Raw genomic sequence first — 24,035 nt, 5'->3', positions numbered from 1 at the left:
GTTATGAAAGGTAAATGGAAAAGAAACTCTAATCACAAGGTGGGAGTGGTTGAATAGATGTTTGTATATTTTTAACTGGGAGGGAAAAAAAGTTGGATTATTTCAGCTTTTAATGCTGTGAAGTGTGTATTTTTTGTGGTTTAGAACCCTGCATCTCACATAAATAGATTTCTTAGAGGAATTTCAGCTGAGTATCCACCCCCTAACCAGTGAGGTTCACATCATGAGCTGAGAGGAGAATGAAATGTGGGAAAACAGGAGGTTTATGCAGCCCTGCTGCTGGGGAAGGACTTCAGTCTGTCTTAATAGAAAGCAGGGTTGGAATAGACTGATGTAAATGACTGATATTTTTCTGATTTAAGTCCAACAACATCGCCTGCAGGGGAAAACACTGTTGGCAGAGACATTCCTGGTGATGAAAGCTTTACTGTAGCAGTTAAGATTAGTTGTCTTTAGACAAAAACCTCATGTTTTATTTAATCTCCATTCAGGCTTTTTTTCCCCCCTGGTTAAAAAGGTGACAAGTAGGGCATGGAGATCATATCAGTCAATGAACTATAGATGTTTTATTCAGCAAAAAGACCATTTTTGTTTCTCTTAGAAAAGTTTAATTGCTTAATTGCATGAGATTTAAGATTATGATGCTGAAATTCTACTACAGCCTTCAAAGCCTGCTTTGTTTAGCATTGCTTTCAAGGCAAGGTTTGCAGGAAGGAAAATGTAGTGGAGCATTTTTTTTTAATAGAAAATGGGGAGTTTCTGTCAAAAGTGAAGACTGAAAATCAAGGATGCACAGCCTCATCTGGTGGTCCTGAGCTCTGGGATTTTTTCCCCTGCAAAAACAGCCTTGCTGCATCAGTGGATGTAAATAAGAACTTGTGTAACCAGGGCCTTGCTCACACAGTCATGGTGGCTTGGAGCTATTTTATCTCAATATCTGCCCAAATAAACAAAGCTTTAAGTGGTCAAGTGATGCCTGAACATCTTTCTCTGGAAAGCACTGGGCTTTAGCTGCTCAAGTGGCTCTGAGAAAGTTGTTTAAATCAAATTAGGAAATTGTGGGACACTGGGATGCTTCATGGCAATATTTGTAATGTTTTAGCTCTGGCCGTGGTCAAATGTAGTTTTTTGTCAGTGGGGACCAGTCCTGAACAGCCTTGGTGGTGACAGGATCCACAGAATGCTGCTTGAGGTTTTGATCAGTATTTTATCTACAGTAACCATGCTTCAAATGGCTCTGATTCCCAGAACATCCTTAATAAGTTTGACAGTTCCAAAGAGCCCTAGAAAGTATAACTGGAATTTGTCTGTTAGATGAAAACAAATCTACAGAGAGAAAAAAGAGGTTTTTCCTCTCCTTGCTACAGAAATTTGCCACAGAAATATGAAACAGATCAAGAGTTTTTATTTATTATCTTCAGCTGTCACTCTAGACATTGGAATACACTGAAGTGCCATATCAGATGGAACTATGATACTTGGCGTGGATAATTTCTTACCAGAAATAATAAATGTGGCTTGAAACAGGTTTTGTGTTAATTGTTGGGGTTTGGAGTTGGGTGTTTTGAGCAGGTGTGTTTGAAGGAAAGAAAAGAGGGAAGTGAGGAGGGAATGTGCTGGATTGCTGTGGGACTGTGCCAGGGATTTACTGTGAAATTCTGGATGGAGAGAGAACCCCTGAAGTAAATCCAGGGGGAAATGGGGTGTGGTGCACTTGTGTGTGATTGAGGGAGTGCTGAGCTGGATCTCCTCAGGCATGGGGACAAAACCCCAGGAGGTCCACGAGGGCTCCTCACTGAAGTGAAATTTTTGTTTTCCACTGCAGTTATCAGTTACTTGAGCTTTGCACTCAGTATTGCAAAGGGGTGAATTAATGGATTTATAAGGTTTTGTTGCTATAATCAGAAAAATGTAATATTTTTGTCCCTGTCCTTACATTTGGCCATAGCTTCTTGTCATTGCATTTATCCCAATGCTCCATTTGCCCATTTTTGACTGCCTCTGCCTGCTGAGCAGATGTTTCCAGGGAGCTATCTGCAGCAACCCCCAGGTCTTTTCCCTGTGTGGTTACAATTAATTCAAAATTCAGCAATGTGTAGAGTAGCTGAAAATATTACTGCTGCTGTCTGTTAGCCTATTTTTGTACAAAATGCATTTTACCAGCCCCTGTTCTGCTGCTGAGATCTCTCAGGTCTGAGTCACTCAAGGTGGACCTGTGTGTGTTTTTAACATAATGATTTATCACCTCTGCTATGAATTGATGTTATCTGAGATAAGTGACAAACCCTTTTGGTGGTTCTAATTCAATATACATAAATCTGTGTCATTACTCCAGCAGCCATCTCAAAAATAGAAAACTGCTCAATGGCTTTTTTGGTGGCGATTCAAAATAGTAAATTATCATTAGAGCAAAAATAAAGCTCAGTCATATCTTAGAGCAATCTCCACAGGGTTCTTCCTGTGGAGTGTTTGCCAATAAACCTGAATTTTTGTTAGCCATTGAACACACATTCCAACATCAGCTGCCAGTTCCTTGGCTTCTCATGCAGAAATAGAGATGTTTCTAAATTATGATGGCTTTTAATTTTGCTTTGCCATTCTTTTCATTGTATTTCCTTGTTTTAATGATGTCTCTGACCTGAATTTCTTTTGCCTGTCCCCCTGCCCTCAAATGCCATAAGTGTCCATCGCTGCCACCCACAGAAGCTCCCCTTGTCCTTGCAGCCCCCTGCCAAAGGATGTCACTTGGTATTTTTGTGCAGTGATCTGATGAGATTTGGGGACTTGGCTCAGGAGCTGGGCCAGCAGTGAGTTTGACCCTCCCCTCCTGATGGCTCCCTTTCCTGGGCTCTGTGGGCCTTCAGGTGTCCCCAGCAGTGACCAGAACACTGAATTGAAGCTTTGATAATGTGTTCTCCAGCTGATACCCGTGGTGTCTTTTGCAGCATCTGGTTTTCATTTTTTGGGAATTGCAGCAGACAGAACTGCACTCACTGTTAGTGCTAAAAGCTTTTCTAGTTGGTTGGAAGGGAACTGCTGCTCGCCTGATTATGTTCATATCATAGCAAATTGCACTGCTGAGTACCTCATAAAATACTCAGTTTCCATGGTGATCTACCTTCCACTTTTCCTAAAAGGACCCACTAGGTCCTGGGAGACAGACTCCACTTTCTTTGCCTGTGAGAAGATTAGTCACATCCCTTATTTTCCTCTTAGTTCTGCCTTGTTTTCTTTACACCAAGTAATTCCAGTTTACTGGTTTTTTTTTCTCTCTGTCTTTAACATTCTGAAATATTAAATCTCAGCACAGTAAAGCTCATCTGAGGATGTCCCTGTGCACAAGGATGCAGCTGAAACTTGAGTTCAGAATTTCGAGTGAAAAAATGAAATTTAAGCATAGATTATTTAGAATGAGAATTCAAGTCAGCTCAAACTATGTAGTGATTCTTCAATGCTGAAATACTAATTTAAAAAATAGAGAAGAAAGTATGCTGAGGTGACTTTCTCCTTGTCCCTGCCTCTGCCAATCTCCTTTTGGTGGAACCAAAACTCCATTTGCCTGAAGAAGGCTCTGACTTTGAGTTGCAATGTTAGGTTCATTTTACACATCTGATTCCAGTGCTCAGTGAAGCAAAGTTTTGTTTGCCTTCCAGTTCTAATTTTAAATTGCAATTTTTATGCATTAGAGCAAAATTAAGGGCCTTTTCTGACCTGATAAAACCCAAGATGACAAAACTTAAGGCTGAAATCACCTCTCAGTTATCCAGTTATTTAAAGAGTCTCTGGGTGCTGTATATTCTCATATAATGGGAATAATGACATGGTGTGGTAGCTTCATTTCAGTCTTAACTCAGAATTTTTTTATCTGCTAAAGCTGAATAGTTGTTTTAGTTTAGAATTCTGTAGGATTTTTGGTTGGTTTTTTTTTTTTTTTTTATTTTTTTGTTGTTGTTGTTCTTGGTGGTGGTGGTATTCTTAGGTTTACTCTGGGACTTGTAATTGATATATTTGACAATATATGAAGGTTTTTCTTCCTTATTTTTTCTTAATTTTCATTTTAATTTTCTTCCCCCCCCCCCCCCCCCCCAATCATGTGTGATTTCCATTACAGCCTCCTACCTGGAAAGAGCTATTCATTATTCCCAGTTATACCCCTGCCTGAAAACTGGCATTGTTCACTGTGGGTTTTCTTTTCATCTCAACAGTCTCTGTCATGCTGTTTGGAGGTGGTTTGCTGCCCTGTGGCAGGAAAATACCTATTTATTACTTTCTTAATCATGATACTTTGGTATTTTCATGATAACTGTGCATGCACTTCAGGGCTGTAATTGTCATAAGAGTGTTAAAATGATCCTGAAGAAGAGGGATCCATGAGGGGGCTGTCTTAAAATTACATGTGATGGCTGATACAGCAAACTTTGAGTTCTTTGTGAATAAAGGCAGCACGTGATCTTTCTTCTGTCCAGACTTCCAGCCATCCAGTGCTCTTTTCATAGAGGATAAACACTCTCTTCTTGGACACAGCTATTAGATCATAATAAGGAGATTTTGGATGTTAGCCACTCACATTTCACTCTCTCCGTGGCTCTTGTTAATGGCCATAAAAATTGTGGGTTGTAAAAGAATAAACTTAGAAAGCCAGTGGGTAAGTCATGTAATATTAATGACTGATATTTCCTTGGCTGGTACCTGCTAGACTAAGTCTGTCATCCTTTAATAATAATAATATTCCCATGTGAAATGGAGTTTTTGGGGTTTTCCCAAATAAACTTTTTCTCATTTAGCCCCATTCCTGAAGCAGCCTTTGGCACCTGAATAAAACAGGTGTAGCCATTTCTGATGGTAGCAGCATGGAACAAATTCCTGTTATTTATGTTAATGGTTGCAGTTGTGCCTATAAATAGGTCAGGAGGAGAGCTGGGTGTGCTGGAGTCACTGAGGGCAGGCAGAGCAGAAGGATAAACTGAAACAGCCCAAAAGGCTGTTTCCTAAAATGTTATCTCTGGCTGGCACAGAGCAGGCAGGAAGGAAGGAGGGCAGAAAGGAGAAGTTGTAGCAGGGAGAGATTCAGGGGCAGAGAAAGGGGGAAGTATATAATACAGTGAAAATGAGGTGTCTTGGGGGATATTTATCATGGAATTGTGGAAAGCCAGGTTGTGGAAATGTGTTGGAGTGCTGTGGCTTTCTGTGCTTAACAAACCAGCAGCAGTGCAAGGTCAGGATGAGAAACCTTTCCCTTTTATCCATGGAGGAACAACATACACTGTGCAGCTCATCTTCTGTAAAATTGATGTTTGGGGTTGTTTTGTTAACAATCAGTCATGGTGAGCATTCCTGAACCTTCTTAGAATCATGAAGAACACGCTTCACACATGTCCCTTCAAAAAGAAAAAAATAAAAAAGTTGAAACCCTGCAGTTTGGTTTGTTGTGAGAGGTGTTCTCACCCTGTGTGACCAGGGAATGTCTTTTCTTTTCCTCCCTCATTCACACAGCCTGTATCTGTTCCCTGACTTTGTGGAAGGACCTCCTGCATGATTCCTTCTGGCCACTTTTACTGTGATGCAGCTTCCAGAAAATCAGTACCTGAGTTGACATTTTCTGCACAAAGAGAATAAACAGGATTTTTAAATAGAAAACTCCTTTTTCAAAGTCAGCTAATGTTATGACAAAATCCATGTAGCTGCACAGGACTGTTACTCACTGCCCTGCACTTACATAATGAAATCACATTTTGCCCCAAATGGCATCTCAGGCTTTCCTTGCATAAATATATCCATATATATTGGTGTGTTATATATAATATAATATATCCATAAATATGTGCCTCTCCTAAAACATACCTTTTCCTTGACTAGACCACAGTAACTGTCAACTGTCCAGTAATATAATTATATATTAACCTCAGGTAGTTAAGTCTAACAGTCCCTGCAGTTTCTGGCTGTAAGGGACAAATCAGAAGTCAGGCCACCTAAGTCATGATAAGGAAACTACTTCTAAAATACAAAGAATTTTTTTGTGTTCAGAGTTACTGTGGCAGTCACTTCCGGGAATATTTGAGGTGGAGATGAGGTTTCAGCCTTGTTTGTTATTTAAATGACGTGGTGGCCACTGTGGTGGCTTCAGTGTCCCCCATGGGGATCCTACAGCTCTGGTTGTAATTCAGGAGTAACTCAGATCTCACTGCAGCATCACCCTGGGCACTCTGGAAAACTCTGGGAATAGATTTGTCAGTTGCTGGATGGGTTTTTTTTTGTTTTTTTTTTTTGTTTTGTTTTGTTTTTTTTTTTTGTTTTGTTTTTTTTTTTTTTTTTTTTTTGTTTTTTGTTTTATTTTTCTTGATTATGTGATGGTCAAAATATAAACTCCTTTTAAAATGTATCTAAAAATAGCTTTAAACCACGAAATGCATCCAGCTCTTTGGAAGCCATTACATTAATAGGTAGGAAACTCTGAGTGTGCTGATGTCTCTTGAGACAAACAAATCCAATGACTTATTTGTGCCTCTGAGTAGCACACACAGCATAATACTCATCAATTTATAATGGTCTGGAGTTTTAAGCAACATGATGAAGAGCCTGATAAAAACACTAAAGAGAAGGAAAAAAAAAAAATGATGAAAATAGGGAGGCAATTTTCTCAATTTCATGACCCATCTGTGATGCTTTTTAGAGATGTTTTGGTGAGAAGATCTGATGAAATTTGTATTTCTGTGTATGATGCTATTTGGGCTTATGTATGTTAGGCTTTAAAATGATTCATGGCTCTTTCCTCCCTTCCAGATGTACTGCTGAATTATTTCAAGTGTGCCATGATGAAATATTATGAAATGTTGTTGCTGGGAGCAGGAAGCATTTTTTGCTCCCTTTATTTTTAATTAGGCAAGGTTTATTTCATGACTGAAAGTGTTTAATCTTGTTAAAATAAACCTGAGAAACTCTAAAAACGCTCTCTAGGTTTTATGGTAAAATACAGGTTCTAAATCAAGACGTGTTAATTACCCTTAAAATTAACAAGGGCACATATATTTCATTAAATTGTTTTAAATTCAACAGGAAAACTATTGAGAAGCTACCCCCAATGCCACTTTCTTTTTCATTACATATCTGTTGTGAGAATGATGCTGTTTGACTTTTAAACTAAAGCCTAGGCTGCACCCCATGATTTTGGGTAGCTGTGATTATACGTATTTAGCAAAGCAGTGGAATTCCAGAGCACAACTGGGACTATTCCTTTGGGGAGGGCTGGCCTGTGGCTTGATTTCATACTTGTTGAAACATTTCTGATGACTAAAACTGATTGTTTCTTGACTTTAAGCCCACTGATTTTTTTTTTTTTTTTTAATTTTTAATGAGATTATCTTATATTTTAGTTTTTTAATGAGTTTATTGTCTTTTACTGCATAAATAGTGGTCATAGGGGATTATAAATTGAATGTTTCCTTTAAAATAACTGCTCCTCATCAGGAAGAAAAAAAGCTTTTTTAGTGGAGGTATTTATCTACAACAAGCCCTGCAAGTTATTAGCTGGATTTCATACCCCAGGGGCAGCATGCAGCCATGGCCTGGGTCAGAAGAGTTGTGATTCAGGGTTTTATTAGCATGAGTAATGTGTGAACTCCACATGACCTGATGCACACTCTGGACAGCCCTGAGTGCAGAGCTGGGGTGGAATTCCAGGTGCACTGCTGAACCAGGCACTCCAAAGGGAAATTCCTGCTCTTCCCTTCAGGAGCTGGAGGTGGGGAACAGCTGTGCCTGCACCCAGATGTTGATGGGAATGGTGTGTGGGTTGCCTGGGATGTTCTGGGAGGTTCTTCCTTGGAAAAGCCAAAGTGTAGAGTTGTGTTTGAGAAGCTGCTGCTGGTACCACTGTTGTGGTTCTGTTCATGTTGTCCAGCTTTGCTGGCAGACTGTGTCCCCATGTCCTGAGCCTGCTCCTCCTGCTCTGTGCCCTGATACCTGCAGAGCCCCAAATGCTCAGGAATATTTGTCTTTGCTGCTGAAGGTCACTGCCTGCCTTCTGTTCCACTTCCACACTGAATCATTGTGCTTCAGAGAAATCTGAGGGAAGGACCTGAGAGGACTTGCTGCTTCTAGACCTGAGAGAAATCTATCCTGAGTGTCTTGGAATTGGTGATTAATTCAAGCAAACAAAGGCTGTAGTGGAGGTGCTTTTTGTATGCCTTGTCCATAGCTTGAGTTTCTGTGCCAGGTATGTGAATCTGACTGGTTTAAGCATTAAAATTAATGAAGTGCCTGGAAAAAACACATCTGTGGTGTTCACTTATATCAAGTTAGCTGGGAAAGTAATTCTTAACAATAAAGAAATGACACTGAACAGCTTTAAATTTGGAGGTTCCAGAGTGTTCTCCAAAAAGCTCCTCTAAAATAATGGGCTGTTCATCCAAGGCTGTGGTCTTTGTGTGAGGGCTCAGCCCAGGATGAAGTGTTTGTGTTTGGCCTGACCAGCCAATATGTACCAATTAAAGGGAGGGGGAAGAGCTCCACCTTCTCAAAAACAACACAAAACCTGCCCAAATCAAACCAACAAAACCGTGGCAGTTTGTGGCTGAGGACTGCAGGGGAACTTGCCCACCTTCCTTACTTCAGGTTCAAAAGGTTTCTTACTCAGGACAGTTATCAGCTGAATTTATCTCAGAATTTCCTTCTTTATGTTGTATTGCAGGTTTTGGAGAGACTCAAGTGATTAAATGGGGCTCTGTGCTGGCCATTCTTGGGAAAATTCTGGTGTGAATTTATTCCCCTCAAAATAGGCATCTAAAAATGGGTGCATGAGCCATGTCATGTTGCTCCTCCTCTGAGTGGAATCTGCTGCTGGTCCACCCTGTTTCCTGTAGTTTGTTTTTCTGCATGGAGTGGAAAACTTTGTCCTTGTTTTGGGAAGTACCCTGGTGTAGTTAGGAACTAAAATTAATTTTGTGTGTTTCTGGGCACATTTGAAACAGCCTATGATGCTGTGAGATGCAATTCAGACTGTGTTTTCACAAGCCACACACTTTGAGTTCTCAAGTTTATCTCATTGACATAATTTTAGATCCATGGACTATTTGGAAATGTCAGTAGTTTAGCTCCTCTTAAAAATGCTTCTAGTTGTGTTTTGTTCTTTATATTCAGGTCAAAGTGTTTTCTGTTGTTATTAATTCAGTATCTGGAAGTCATAAGTGGTAGGAGGGAACCTTTGTGCAGACACCTGTAGCAAAAGCAGTTAATTCATGGTTCTTAAATGGGAGGATTGCTCAGCATTGAGGAAACTCTGCTGTCTGAGCAAAATGCTGATCTCCCAAACCCTCAAAATCTTAAGTCACTTGTCATTCCCCTAAGTCACCGCCAGTGTTATTAATGATGTTTCCTTTTGAGGTCTTCAGGACACTCAGTCTCAGGATGAGAAGCAGAAATCAGGCTTCTAATAGAAATTGTTTCTTGCTGCGTTAATTCAGCACTCTGGTAATGAAAAGAACCTGCTCAAACTGACCATACCTTGATTAAGTTTTTTCTATTAATGGCACTCAACTCTTAGAGTGCTCTGCCTTGATTTAAACCATTTTTATTTCAGTCTCCACGTGTCTAGAGGAGAGTTGTGACGTTGAGGATTTGTGACCTTGCCAGCCTAATGGAAGTGGTGTGATGTGTACCTGTGGTGTTTTCTACTGCCCAAGACCCAAGCTGTGGCTCTGGTTCTGTGCTGGTGTCAGTGCAGAGAACTCTCACTCTTTGTGGGATCCTATGGATCACTCTCTGATTATATTCAATCCACAGGACTCAGGTTCTGCTGATACACTTTCCATCCTGAGGTTTTTGATATTCATTACTTGGCAATCCTGCTGAGCAGATTTACTGAGATTTACTTCCCTCACTACTCATGTCTGCCCTAATTGGGAAATGACATTATTACTCAGGGCTTAACTCTAAGTATTGACATTTAGCCTCCCATTTTAAATACCTTGAATACTGGAGCTGCACAGGCTTTCTTTATGGCAGAGTGGTTTATTTGACTGGGGATGGATAAATTGTTTTCTCCATCAGTTTGTTTTCGTTTTTTTTAAAGCCAGATGGATTTTTCTGTTGGCTGAAGAGTGCCAGACCTGAAATACTGCATTCTTTGCCCTGTCTGCAGGGCTGTAGTAAATATAGCACCTTTGGGCGAGGCCAATCAGCTGAAAATGAATACTCATTTCATTCATCTGGCTTTTGTTTATACTTGAGATTTTTTTTTTTTAAAGCAAAACATTGCAGAACCTTTTTTTGGTGCTCTTCAAATAGCCTTCTGACAGCTCAATAGTATTGGCCTGTGGTGAGATAAAGTAACAAAAATAACATTTTTGGTAATGCTAGCTATTAGCAGGAAGGTTTTTGCTCATTTATTTTCTCCCTAATAAAGGAGAGCATGAGTTAGTGTGTCATTAAATCAGGTGCCTAATAATTCAGATTTTGGCAGTGTAACTATTGCTCGATGCTTAACTTGGAAGCATTTCTGCTGTGCCTGTAGCTGCATGATAACATTTTCCATGAGTTCAGGCTGATCCCCAGCTCTCCCTGTGTCCCCCTCCCCTGAGGGGACAGCAGTGGCTCTTTGGGGGTGTTCCTACACCCATGGGAGTGGGTGGTTGTACTGGGTGACATCCCTGATTGCAGCTGGTGGGGCTCTCTGGCTGGCACTCCCTTGCCATCTTTTCATTGCTCATACTCTCCCTGGTGGAATTTAGTCATGTACTAATGCCCAGGACTTTCCCTGGAATCTTGTGTGTCATCAGGTAGAGCACAGGGACCTTGTCAGCTTCTCACTGAATGATGGAATGGTTTGGGTTGGAAGGGACCTCAAAGCCCATTCATTCCACTCCTGCCATGACTAGGGACACCTTCCACTATCACTATCCAGCCTGGCCTTGGACACTTCCAGGGATGGGGATTTTCTCTGAGCTTTGTCCTTTTTATAGTTGATTTAAAAATCAGGGTCTGAGAGGGAGCTTCCTGTGCCCTAGCAAGCTTAAGAGTCTTTTAAAAAGCCAAAGAACTTGGCATTTGACCTCTTTTCCTGGTTTTCTGTCCTCCAGTGATAAATAATCCAAGGGCTTTGGAGCACAGGAAGTTTTACCCTCACCTAAAGACACCATTAGCGTTCTCAGCCAGTTCTCCTTGTGCTTTCCAGTGGAGCCCTGGAGTCACTGGGTGTGGTGGTTTTCTGTGTTAAAATAAGGTGTAAAACTTCAAACTCATTTTTTCTAAGTATGGTTCCTTGTTTTTCTTTGCAGAGTAGGAGAGTCTGGAGGGCTGGGAGCACAGGACAATGCTGCTGGAAGGAATGTGAGCCACGGAGCATGGTTGGTGCCACATTTATCCAGGTGGGCTCCTCTTCTTGCTCCATCCCTGACCCTGAGCCAGGCAGGCTGTCCCAGCCCCAGCCCAACATTCTGCTTTCATCCACGAGTCCAAAACCACCTAAAGCCTTTTCTGTGTGGGTTTTAGTTACAAATTTATCTGATTTTTACATTTCAGCTGGTCACCCATTAAATGTTGCCCTGGTTTATATCATGGCATAGGCTGAAGGTTCTGGAGTGTGTTTGCAGGAGTCTGTTGTGCACAGACAAAATGTGACCTCAGTAAATGAGGTGCTGAACCACAGGTGTGAAAGCAGCTCTGAGACTTGCTCCAGACTGATAGAAACTCCTCCAGGTGACTCAGCTGCAGCTCCTCTGCTGTGTTTCACAAAGCAAAAGCAGATGAGCAAAGGCTCCCATCAATGCTTTGCATACCAGTATTTAGTAAGTCAAGGCAGATTTTTCAAGATGTTTTGTTAAGAAATGGAAAACTTCCTGCTATTAGGATTATAAGGGTGTTTTTTTTTTGGTTTTTTTTTTTTTTCCACTCAAGTGAAATTTTGGGGATAAATATTGAAAGTCTTCATATAGATGCAGCTCAGTTCTGTGCTAAAAGAAGGAGGCAAAGATCTGCCTTATAGGATGGAGTTTAGGATTTTTCAAGAGCAATTCCATGTGCTGGGAGTGATCACAATCCAGCAGCACTGGCTGTCACGCAGCTCTGAGTAAATAAATAGAGAAATAACAGTTACATGGCTGCAGAGTGTTGCTGTGGAATAGCAGCTGACTTTTCCACCAGCACCAGCTGGCAATTGGGAGTAGAGAAACAAAGCAAACAGCCCAGGAAAGTAGGAGGAACAACAGAGAGAGTCTAAAAACTGACACATGGGGAGCCTGCGTGAAGAATAACAAACTCCTGTCACAGGATGTTTTGCATAGCAACAGGACTCTTGAATTCAAGTGGACTTCAGTGTCACTGCAGCACTTGCTTCCTGTGTGAGATAAAGAGCTGTTGTGTCCTGAATGCATTTTAATCTCTCTATCTAAATGGGACTAATAATTAAAAAGAATTAGCTGGAGGGAGGAAGCTATGGTGAAGCCTATTGCTGCTGGAAGTGTTTCCTCTCATTTTGCTGTCAGAGAAGTGTGAACAGAAACACATGCAAGGGAAGCAGATTAAAGATGAACCTTCCCAGCAGGTGCTGAGAGCTGTCTGCACACAGCTTTGTCGATGAAGGAAGAAATTGGCTGGGACTTGAGAGCACAGAGCAGTTCCTAACACGCTTCAACATGCGCAAAGGGGTGCCAAAGGACCCAGAAATAGCTGACCTGTTCTACAAGGATGATCCTGAGGAGATATTCGTGGGTTTGCACGAAATTGGACATGGAAGTTTTGGAGCAGTTTACTTTGTAAGTAGAGTTCTTTCTTTTTTTGGAAAAAGGAATCATTTCAAGTGACGTTTTGGAGGCTTTCGAGCATTTGGAGAAGAAAAACTCCAGAAGTTCCTTGAGATTTTAGTGTTTTGTGTACATTAGTTTTGTGAAAACACATCTCAAAAATCAGTGTTTCCAAACCACTCCTGATCTCTTTAATAGTAGCAGTTTACTATAGTCTTAATGGTTCACCCAGCTATCCAGATCTAGTGTACAGTGTTTTGTGCTATTTGATGCTGAAAGTTGAATTTAAACAGCTGAAAATTAATTTGCCAAACTGGAATGTCAAGATGCTTGGAAATCACTGCAAATTCCTTTATGGCAAAAGCAGAGAGAGTCCTCAGAGGAATGGGAATTCAAGCAGGAAGGATGTATGGCATTCATTGATACAAGCAAGGGAATTTAATCTGGAAATGAGAAAAATGGTGCTTTTATAGTTGGTATCAAACAAAGCCAAATCCAAAGTACTGTAATTGGAAATAATTATAATCCAGTTGGCATTAGTGAGACTGAAATAGAATCAATATTGAACAAATCAGTTAAACCAAATTAAAGCTGCTTGGAACCATGGTCAGCTACTCAGGAGGATCAGGTTCACTGGAACTGGGTTTCTGAATATCAGACTTTAAAGTATTAAGGTTAGATCCCTGACACCTCCCTGGCCATAGGTAGCATGAGATATTTTAAACATTCCAGTTTATTGTTTGGAGTTGTTTGAGGTGATGGAGGTGTTGGTGGAACTATTGTAAGGAGAGAAACCTTAAATTTTATGTCATACAAGTATTTTGAGGGATAACAATATAATTTCTCAAGGTATCATCTCAAACAGGCCCAGAACTGCTTCAGCAAGTGGCTGTTCCCAGGTGTGCTCATACAGACCTGGGAGTTCTCAGCCAGGAGCATCCCAAGCTCTGGATGCAGCCAGAAGTTCCCCCACAGCTCTGGGGAGGTGGCAGTGTGTCCTTCAGTGACAAATCCCAGCTGGAAGGACACACACCATGGTCAGGGAAATACTTGGAATTAATGTGACAGGCAGAAAGAAAGCATTAATAATCTGAGTGAAACACTCTTGATCTTCTCTGTGCTGAATCAGGGTGGCACTGGTGGGGAAGGGCTTTGCCTTTTCCCAGTTTCTCTGTCTCATTTGAGGAGTGTGTGCTGTCACCTCCCTTCAGAAATTCCTGCTCTCCACTAGTTTCACCCAACACAATTTTTCTTTGAAGTCCCCACATGCCTCAAAAATGTCATTAGTTAATACTTGAAAGGAGGATTTACCACATTTAGCTCCTATTATAGTTTAAGCTTTTAACTGTCACTAATTTTTTTTTTTTGTCCCAAAAATGGTTGGAGGTACAGAGATTTCAGCAACTGTTTTAAGACCAAGAACTTGATGGTTTTTACCCTTAACATGTAGAAATGAGGGCAGTTCCAGTCCAGGCAAGGAGAGATCTCTCCAAAGCTCAGTTTTTAGCCTCCATTTACCATCCCTACATCATCCAGGCTGCAGAAAGGTAGAATTTTGATGGCTGCATAATCTTCATCACAAAACTAAGATCTAGTGCAATGAAAGGAAAGCTTTTTAATTTAGATAAATTCCAGGTTGAATTATCTTCTTGATGCTGGAAATTGAACTATTTAAGAATGTCAGTGTTGTATGGAGTTTTTGGATGAAGTCATGGAGATTTTGATACACCTCTTTATTTTTTTCTTTGACAAACATTTTGCCAAAGGTTCATCTAAAACTGTTTCTACTGCAATTCCAATAAAACTATATTTTGAGGGTTCACAGTAGGTGCACTGTTGGGCTTTTTACATATCAATAGAGAAGTGGCACAAAGTCTGAGGGAGGAACAGTGGATATGGACAGAAAAAATCAGGAGAAAATGTCCTAATAGTTGTGTGGTAAATCTTATCCTGAGGAAGATGTCTCTGAGGTGCAGGAGCTTGCAATGATATAGGAGAAAAAAAACTGTATTTGCCACAGGCACAGCTCACTCTGTGGGGAGGGGGTGCAGAATGAAACTTTTCTCAATCTATTTCTTGCTTTTTTTCAATGTTTCTCCTTCCCTGCTCCAGGCTACGAATTCCCACACTAATGAGGTGGTGGCAGTCAAGAAGATGTCCTATAGTGGAAAGCAAACGAACGAGGTGAGAGGAATGAAAGCAACTGTGCATTCAGCTCCAGTGGAGATCTGAGCAGGGAAATGAGCTGCAGCTCTGGGGTGACCCCAACAGAGCAGCTTTTAATGCAGGAGCTGCTGCTCCCTTCCATGGGAATCGTGGAGGTCTGGGGAGAGAAAATGAGTTTATGCAAATTTGGACAAATAGTTCAGTTTGAGGAAGTGAGTGGGGATTCAGAATGCCTGGATGGGGCTTGTTTCAGAAATAATTTTATTAAGAAGTGTGTTAAGGGCACACTGGCCACATCTCTCTGAAACTCTTGAGAATCAATCAAATTGCTAAGACCTGCTGATCTCAGTCTCATTTCAGTTGTTGCTTATTAATTGTTCTTCTTATTTTTGTGTGGAACTTGGACCCACTGTTCCTTTGGAGTGGTGTGTGGATGTGCAGGGTGTGTTTGTTTGTTGAGAGCAAACAGGGGTGGTTTAAACTCATTTTTCCTTGCTTGCTTATTGGTCTCCCAAATGTCAGTGGTTTTGTGCTGTGTTACACAAGGTGAGCAGCAGCTCACTGCTATTCTCTGTAGTTTCTTACTGACTTTGAGACCACTGGACACTTCAGTTTACAAATCAGCAGCATTTAAGTAAAAGGTATTAAAATGAGAAAAAAAATATTTTGGCATTCCTCAAGCTGTTAAATGTATCTTGGGGGTATCTCAGTGCAATAGGGACCCCAACAATTGATTTGTGCTTTTGCTACACTGACTTTCCATGTTCATATTGTAAAATAGTGTTATGGTCACTTTTCTGACTGTTTTACTGTGTGTGGTGTATGAAAGGATGTAGAGGCTCGAGAACAGAAATGTATTTATACTTTTTGCCTTGTTTGTTCATTAGAAATGGCAGGATATCATCAAAGAAGTCAAGTTTCTCCAACAGCTGAAGCACCCCAACACCATAGAGTACAAGGGCTGTTACCTGAAGGAGCACACAGCATGGGTGAGTGAGCAGATGGACCCTGCAGCACTCAAATCCTCAGCACAGGCACTGAAATAGCTTTGGGGTTGTGGTGAACAGTGCTAAAATAAAGTCAAATTTTACATCTTCTTATGGAAAACTAACAAAACCTACTATTTTTTTTTTTTTTCCTTAATCAGGTTGTTAAAGCCACCATGTGATTAAAAATTTGGAATGTAAAGATGTTTTCTAATTTCAAAATGCTTCCAGAGATACTTGAAGGCATTATGTTCTTTTTTTTTTTCTTGCAGTTGGTTATGGAGTACTGTTTAGGATCAGCTTCTGATTTACTAGAAGGTAAGTTTGATATATCTTGGATTTTATTTTTGCTTCTTTTTGCCCCCCAAGTTTGATGGGAGGCTGTTTCCTCACAAAATGGGGTTTTGCAGGTGGCACAGGTGATCTCTCTGTCCTGCTCCATTCTCTAGGAACAATTTGAGGCTTTCCCAGTGCTATAGATAGTTGGCCTGCACATTTTAATTTTGCCAAATGAAGGTATAAAATTGTACAGGTATGTTCCTGTAATCTGTGCCTCTTTAGGCTGCCATAATAAAATCCCGCAGAGATCTCCTTTTTCCTTGCCTTGCAGTGTGCAGGAATAATTACAGATGGGTTTTAGAGCAGGAGGTTGATGTGACTTAAGCACCTGGAGCAGCACCTGCAAAGAAATAGGGGAATCTAAGTCAAAACAGTGAATCAAAGTCAAAGTTTACAAAAACCAGTTCCTTGGGGGCCAAGATCGCAGGATCACAGAATGGTTTAGGTTGAGAGGGACCTTAAAACCCTCACAGTGAATTCTTCCCTAATTTTCTTTGTAGCATATTGGTGGGATTCCTTTCTTTTAAAAAAAACCCCACTTTATCAGAAGAACATTCCATTTATTTTCTTCTGTTTTATTTTTTTTTATTTTTATCCCAATAGTTCACAAGAAGCCACTCCAGGAAGTGGAGATTGCTGCCATCACCCACGGTGCCTTGCAGGGGCTGGCCTACCTGCACTCCCACTGTAGGATCCACAGGTGAGGCTGGGCTGCTGCCCTTCCATCTGCTGCTCCCTGCAGTCTCAAAGCTGCTTCACTGCCTTTCAAGAGCCTTGGAAGAAGTTACTCCAGCAACATTTTCTCTGCCTTGTTGGCAATTGTTCTGTGCAGACCCTGCTAACAAAGGCTACACAGGAATGTTGCACTAAACACTAATAGACTACCACCTTAAATGTGACAAATGAATTGGAGTTCACTGAGCTAGACTATTTCTAAGACTAGATATTTTTTCACATTTACATGTGAATAAGTAAGACTGTATTGGTTTTGCACAGCCTGGTTTTTGGTAGTAGGGTGGTCACAGAGGTGGGATAGAATCACAATCAGGTGGTGGAAGTGTAAGTCAAGGATAGAAATTGATAAGGATAAAGGAGAGATCAAAGCCCTTTTTCATAGAAGGTGGCAGAGCCCTGGATTTTCCCTCCCTGGGGACATTCCAAACCCACCTGGACACGTTCCTGTGTCATCTGCTCCAGGGGGCTTGGGCTGGTTCCTTCCAACCCTGACTGTCCTGTGCCTCTGGATTTCATCCAGGGGGTATTCCACCTTTTACCTGAGAGGTGGGAAGATGAATGTGCTCACCCAGAAATGAGCAGTGGCACATCCCTGGTTTTGTGGCTGCTGTGGCAGAAAAGGAGAGGCAGGAGAGGGAGCCCTGGCTGTGCTGCTGTGCACAGCCCCGGGGAGAAGCTCCTCTGCCAGTGCCAACGGCGAGGCTAAGGGAGAAGGAGCCAGATTTTGGGGGTCGGGTTTACAGTTTTGGGGGTCGGGGTCCCAATTTTGGGAGCGGGTCCGGCCCCGCGCGGGGTCCTGGCGCGGGGGCGCCACCTGGTGGCGAGGGAGCGGCGCTGCAGGCCCCGCGCGGCCGGTCCCGCTGGGGATGGAAAAGGAGGGAATTCTTGTTGGTTTTGTTGTTTAATTGCAGGCACAAGGCTGGCAGATGTGTTGCTGATGTGGCTGTTGAGCCGTGGTATAGAATCACAGCATGGTTTGGCTTGGAAGGGACTTTAAAGTTCATCCAGTGCCACCCCTGCCATGGCAGGGACACCTCCCACTGGCCCAGGTTGCTCCAAGCCCTGTCCAGCCTGGCCTTGGGCACTGCCAGGGAGCCAGGGGCAGCCACAGCTGCTCTGGGCACCTGTGCCAAGGTCTCACCACCCTTATAGGGAAGGATTCCTTCTTAATTTCCCATCTAACTCTGCTCTCTATCAGTGGGAAGCCACTGCCTGTGTCCTGTCCCTCCATCCCTAGTAAGTGGGAATAAATCCCTCTCCATCATTCTTGCAGGCTCTCTTCAGGTACTGGAAGGCCATAGTTAGGTCACCCTGAAACCTCCTTTTTTCAGGCTACACAATTCCAGTTTTCTCAGCCTTTCCCTGTGGCACAGGGGCTCCATCCCTTTGGCTGTTGTACAGGGAAGGTGACAGTGGAGGTGACAATGAAGGGGACAGACAGCCTGTGCTGTCTGTCTTGTACTTTTGAGGTGTTCATTCTTGCACACACAAGACTTCAGCACTTGTCCTGCAGCAGAAGTGTGGGGATGTACAAGTAGCACTTGTAGATGAAATATTCCATAATACTACTTTGGAAGCCGTGCTGTCCAGGGAATGGGGGAGTAGTGGTTACTCTGGGCTTTCTGCTGAAACACTCTCAGTGAATTCCTCTCTGTTCCAGCATTACAAATTGCAGACAAAGGCATCTCACCAGAGTTTGCATCATGCTAAATTACTTTTTTTCTCTCTCTTTTTTTTTTTTTTTTTTCTCTCTTTTAAAGGGATATTAAAGCTGGAAATATTCTTCTAACAGAACCAGGTCAAGTGAAACTTGCTGATTTTGGGTCTGCATCTATAGTCTCCCCTGCCAACTCTTTTGTGGGAACGCCTTACTGGTGAGTGAAGCCTGCAGTGCTTTAGTCCTTTGTGAAACTGCTCTCTTCCCTTTCCAGTGCTTCACAATCCAGTAATAATACCTGGATAAAATCTTCCTCAGCCAAGCAGTTTTCCTGCCATCCCTGTGTCCAGATCTTCAGAAAGTCTGCCCTTCCTCAGGGTCCATAAGGAGATGTTTAGGCTGTGCAGTGCCTGGAAATGGCTCCACTCTTGCAGTTCCTTTGGCTTAAAAATAACTCACACTTGCCACAGGTGATGGGACTGAGACATTGGTGGAGAAAGGGGATCCTGTTAGTCTGACTGGAAGTCACACAGCTACTTAAATCCTGTTTTGAAGGAATTGCTGAAGGGTCACCCGAGTTCCTTGGCATTCCCAGCACTGAGGACCAGCACAGCTCCACACTCCACTGATTTTGTGGCAGAGTCCCCAGGCAGTGCTGGGAGGTCACCATGGCCCAGCCTTGGAATGAGGCCGTTTGGCAGGAAGCCTTTTTTTGGAAGAACACAAATTAAGAGGCTGAATTTTTGCAGGCTGGGCCTGCTGCTTCTCTCTCTTCCCTTCATCCCTTTATCCTGGACCACTGTATATCCCCACTGTTCCCAATTGCTCTGTTCCATTCAGAGCTGCACCCACAGGCTACATTTGTCTGCTGGAAATGCTCCAAAGTGCCAAGGGGAGGCCTGGGGGAGGGTGCAAAGGTGCCTTCAGGGCTCTCCCAGCCCTTGCTGTCAGCCTGCAGCTACAATGCCTTTGGAAATAGGAGGGTCTCCCATGTGCCAGTGTACTGTGCTAACAGGAAGATGATCGGGTTGACCCTTCCTGCCCCCTTTCCCCTATTTTCTTCCTCCCCCATTTCCCCTTTTTTCTCCCTCCCCCCTTTCCCCTTTGTCCTTCCTGCCCCCTTTCCCCTTTTTCCTTCCTGCCCCCTTTCCCCTTTTTCCTTCCTGCCCCCTTTCCCCTTTTTCCTTCCTGCCCCCTTTCCCCTTTTTCCTTCCTGCCCCCTTTCCCCTTTTTTCTCCCTCCTTTCTTCTTTTTTTTCCTCTCCACTTTGCTCTTTTTTTCTCTCCCTTTCCTCTTTTGATTTTTTCCCTTCCTCTGAGAAGTTGCTATTGTGGTCAGTGCCTTTTCCATTCCAGCACACTTTTCCTCAGCTCCCTGCTGTCTCTCCTGGCCTGTGGCTTTGCTGAAGGGGGTGAAGCAGCTCAGTTGGTGTGCTTGGAGTGACCCTGTGTGTCCCCTTTGCTCTGTGGTTGGCAGGATGGCACCAGAGGTGATCCTGGCAATGGACGAGGGGCAGTACGATGGGAAGGTGGATGTTTGGTCTCTTGGGATCACATGCATCGAGTTAGGTGAGTGCACACAGCAGCTGAGCTGGGTCATTGACTCTGCAGTGTGTCAGGAGCTCCTGCAAAAAGGAAACATCCTTATTCCTCATCAGCTTTTCCCTTGAAAACATCTAACTTGGAAAACTCTGACAGTTGAGTCAAATCTTTTTCTTTCTGGCAAATCAAGAGCAAGCCACTAATGCACTGTGCTTTCATGTTAGTCTGGTGTGCTCAGTTATTCCCTGGAGAACCAGAGCATTTTGCTTTTGAGTGAGAGATTTGTCATCTGTGTTTTCCAAGCTGCACTCTGAGAAGGTTGTCCCAGCTGTTGTGTCAATGGAACTGGTGTCCTAAGGCTTGTGTGTTAGAAGGGACCTACATTTATTTTTCAATTCTTCTTACTTCCCTGCTCTCTGAATCAAAAATCTTCTCAGCTGAAAAGTTTGTGCCAAATCTTTGTGGACAGATTCTGTACAAGAAGAGAAGAAAAGGGTTTGCACTGCAAAGGGCAGATGATGCACATCCACAGAGCCTGGAGCAGAGGTGGATGTGATGTCAGGTACACAGAGCAGACTCTGAGTGTGTGTTTCAAGTCTGAATATTGACACTGCATGTGCTGAGTAGGTTATTTTCAAAAATCAGTCTTGATACGGATTCTTCTTAACAGCAGTACACTAATAACTTGTTGTGTGGGTGAGTTCATTGAGGATGTCATTGGTGAATGTTTAATCAGCAGAAATGTGTGAGATAACAAAGAGGGGGATGTGCAGAAGAAATGTTGTCTCCAGAATTGAGATAACCAGTAACTAACATGGCTGTATTTCATGTGCCAGCATGCTGACACAGTCTGTATTTTGACATAAAGAATGCCAGAATTGGAAGTTTTAGCTTTCTATTGTTGTGCATGGCCAGTGATTTTTGTTTGTGTGGAATTCAGGCGTGTCACAGCCTCTCAAGGAGTAAATCACAGCAGTGGGAGGGAGACTCTGCCAGCTCTATGTGGACACAGTCTGGGTACCAGAATTTCTGTGGAGCTTTTTACTGAGGAATATCAAAGCCACTTTACAGAGATGATTGATTGATTTACTTTCTTTAAAAAAACCCTTTTGAGAAGTATTAAACTTTTTTAAACTTGGAACTTTGCATGGTTCCCAGTCTGAACACAAGGTCAGGCAGCAATGGGAGGAAATCTCTTGTTAAGCAGCACTTGGTTTTCTTTGAGTGCTGATGTCTTAATTCCTTGTGTAGCTGAAGTAGTGATTAAGGAAAAGCAGATGTGGTGGTTTGCCTGCATGGTAAGGGACTGCTCTGGCCTGAAAGAACTGAGAAATCCTGGCACCACTGACCTTGGTAAGAACCAGCCTCCCCCAGAACTCTGAGTTCTGCCCTCCTGAGAGGTCAGGGGCTGCTGGGCAGGTGCCCTCTTGGTGCAGGGACTGGGAAGGATTGCAGTGAAAGGGAGTTCATGGCATCTGGCCAGTGAATCTGCTAACCTGTCCCACTTGCAGTGACAAATGAGGCAGGCAGCCACTTTTTCCTGTAATCCACATGTTCCAGCAGTGCAGCAAAGATCTGTGGGGACTGATACAGCATGTCCTGGCCCTAACTGTGCCTAAGATAAGTTTTACTCAGTTTCAGCTGATTTTGCCACAAGATCAGGTGTGAGGTGTTGCAGTTAAAATAAAATTTACTGCAGACTCTTCCTTAGAATTTGTATCCTGCTCTCTTTGGATTTTTTCAGCCCTCTCCAAGTGAACAGCTGCTTTCCTTGAGTGGGTGTCCTGGTCTAACTTGGAATATTAAAATAATAGGCCTAAGTGTGATGAGAACAGCACTGAGTATTGATTTAGTGATACCCAATAGTGATACTCTGCTCATACTTCCATACATTTCTCCTTTCTTTCCAGACAGCCTTATCACACCTTTCTGTTCTTTTTTCTTTCCAGCTGAAAGGAAGCCTCCACTTTTCAACATGAATGCAATGAGTGCCTTATATCACATAGCCCAGAACGATTCCCCTAGGTTACAATCAAATGAATGGTAAGAGAACCATTGACAGCTTATTTTTTGTTGTTCATTTTTATGGAAATGCCCTGTGACACTGCACAGTTCAAGCCTGACAATGAACATGCTGGTTGCAGTGCAGTGATTTGTGTGTATTCTCAAATCTTGTGTAGGCTGGCTCAGTTTTGACCTTCTGTCACTCTGGCAGTTCTACAGTCTAGAAGTGTGGAGGTGTTAATTCTGGGGTGTAGCAGCTGTAGGAATTAAAATATTCTCAGATGTGTTAAGCCAGCCATGGCTCAGCATCAGCAAAGTTTCCAGCTCCAAAAGATCCCTGTTGGCAGAAGAGTTGTTAGCATTGCTGTGCAGCTGAAACGTGGAGAAAGGGAGGAGAAAGTTGAGGTAATTGGGTATATTTGTCAGTGGGGAACTTCAAAAACCCTCAGAGCTCCATGGCCAGTGAGCACTCACTGTGCTCCAGGCTTGTTCCAGAATCTGAGCTTGGATACAAGAGCACTTTGTTATTCTGTGGGAGCAACGGATTGCTGTTCCCTGTACCCAAGATTGCAGTGTTGCTGTGGGGTGATGCTTGGCAAAGTCTGCAGAAGGCTTGAAACAAAAGCTCCTGCTGAGGTGTGAAGTTCCCCCATTTCTCTGCTGGGCATTTGAGTAGCAAAAGTGTTTAATTGCTGTTCATTTTATCAAGACCACTCCGCTTTCCTTATTTCATCCTCTGTTTTGCCCATTTTTCAAGGTTCCAGGAGCCTGCTGTGCTGCCTGCAGCGTGGTCCCCACATTCTGTGCAGGATTTGCAGTGCAGAGCAGACAGCTGGATAAACACAGCACCATCTCAGTGTTCTTGATTGCAAGTTTACAGTGCCCTGTTTTCTCTCTTGGAGTCACCAAGGTGCCTTTTGTGCTCCTTTTGAGTCCAGTGGCACTGAAAAGATCAGTTTCCTTCTTTCCAGTTGGGATAAAACCTCAAATAAAGCCTCAAGTGTTGAGGGGGTTTACTGAGGCAGGGTTCCCTCTGTAACCTCCCAGAGATCAGTGAGTGCATTTCTGCAGTTCCCAATAATTCCACTGCCATTTGTTTTTAAGCAGCTGAAGTAAAATCATAAATAGTGACTGGTACACATAGTTCTAACTTGGTTTTCAGTTTGTGCTTGGGGATGGTTCTGTGTCCATGTTGTTTCAACAGCCCTTAACTGGGAAAGACTTGATGAGATCAACTTGGAATTTGGGAAAAATCCAGTTACTTTCACTGCCTTGGAACTTAAGAACAAATTAGTCAGTGTTTCCTTCTGCTTTGTACTGATAAGTTTGCATATATTACAGACCCTGAGCTTCTTTCTTTCATTTAGATTTTTACATTTATTATTTTTTTAATTCTTAATTTATTTTTTTTTTCATTTGCAGGTCAGATTCCTTTAGGGGATTTGTTGATTACTGCTTACAGAAAATACCTCAGGAAAGGCCATCATCAACAGATTTGTTACGGGTAATTTATTAAATCTTTTTCAGAAATCTGGAGGGAAATCTTGTTTGTCTACCAAAATAATTGTAAAGATGGTGAACAAATATTTGCCCTTACAAAACTCCACTCTTTGGTTGGTTTTACTGATTTTCTTTTTCCCTCCATTCATGCATCACATTTAGCAGTTAAAAGTAGCATTAAGGGGATAGGCCAAGGCTGACTTTAATCAAACCACCAGACTCAAAAGTTGTTTAAATCCCTTTAATGGTTTCTATACTGAACCCAATTAATTAAACTTGTTTTGGAAATAACTGGATCATTTTGGAAGGGATTTTTACAGGTGCATAGTTGCCAAGAGCCTGTAGGAGAGGGACCTGGGAGTGATGTGTGTAG

General features: G+C 42.5%; 1 protein-coding gene across 9 annotated transcripts in view; it reads left to right on the top strand.

Moving 5' to 3' along the window:
- The window catches only part of TAOK3 (TAO kinase 3), a 75,775-nt gene that overhangs the window by 21,011 nt on the left and 30,729 nt on the right, over positions 1-24,035 (top strand). For 3 of the 9 annotated variants that reach the window (XM_056504155.1, XM_056504156.1, XM_056504161.1), the window contains 10 exons: positions 11,271-11,360; positions 12,536-12,746; positions 14,847-14,918; positions 15,788-15,889; positions 16,159-16,204; positions 16,829-16,925; positions 18,721-18,834; positions 20,094-20,185; positions 22,108-22,201; positions 23,585-23,666. In XM_056504155.1, coding sequence (XP_056360130.1) covers positions 12,627-12,746; positions 14,847-14,918; positions 15,788-15,889; positions 16,159-16,204; positions 16,829-16,925; positions 18,721-18,834; positions 20,094-20,185; positions 22,108-22,201; positions 23,585-23,666 — 819 coding nt within the window. In that variant the 5' untranslated portion in view covers positions 11,271-11,360; positions 12,536-12,626. Of the gene's footprint in view, positions 1-11,270; positions 11,361-12,532; positions 12,747-14,846; positions 14,919-15,787; positions 15,890-16,158; positions 16,205-16,828; positions 16,926-18,720; positions 18,835-20,093; positions 20,186-22,107; positions 22,202-23,584; positions 23,667-24,035 lie in introns of all 9 variants that reach the window. The other 6 variants (XM_056504154.1, XM_056504159.1, XM_056504152.1 and 3 more) reach the window with 4 other exon arrangements.

The sequence above is a fragment of the Oenanthe melanoleuca genome, chromosome 15 (genome assembly GCF_029582105.1).
Source record: "Oenanthe melanoleuca isolate GR-GAL-2019-014 chromosome 15, OMel1.0, whole genome shotgun sequence".
NCBI lineage: Eukaryota > Metazoa > Chordata > Aves > Passeriformes > Muscicapidae > Oenanthe > Oenanthe melanoleuca.
This window is presented reverse-complemented; position numbering and strand designations above follow the sequence as displayed.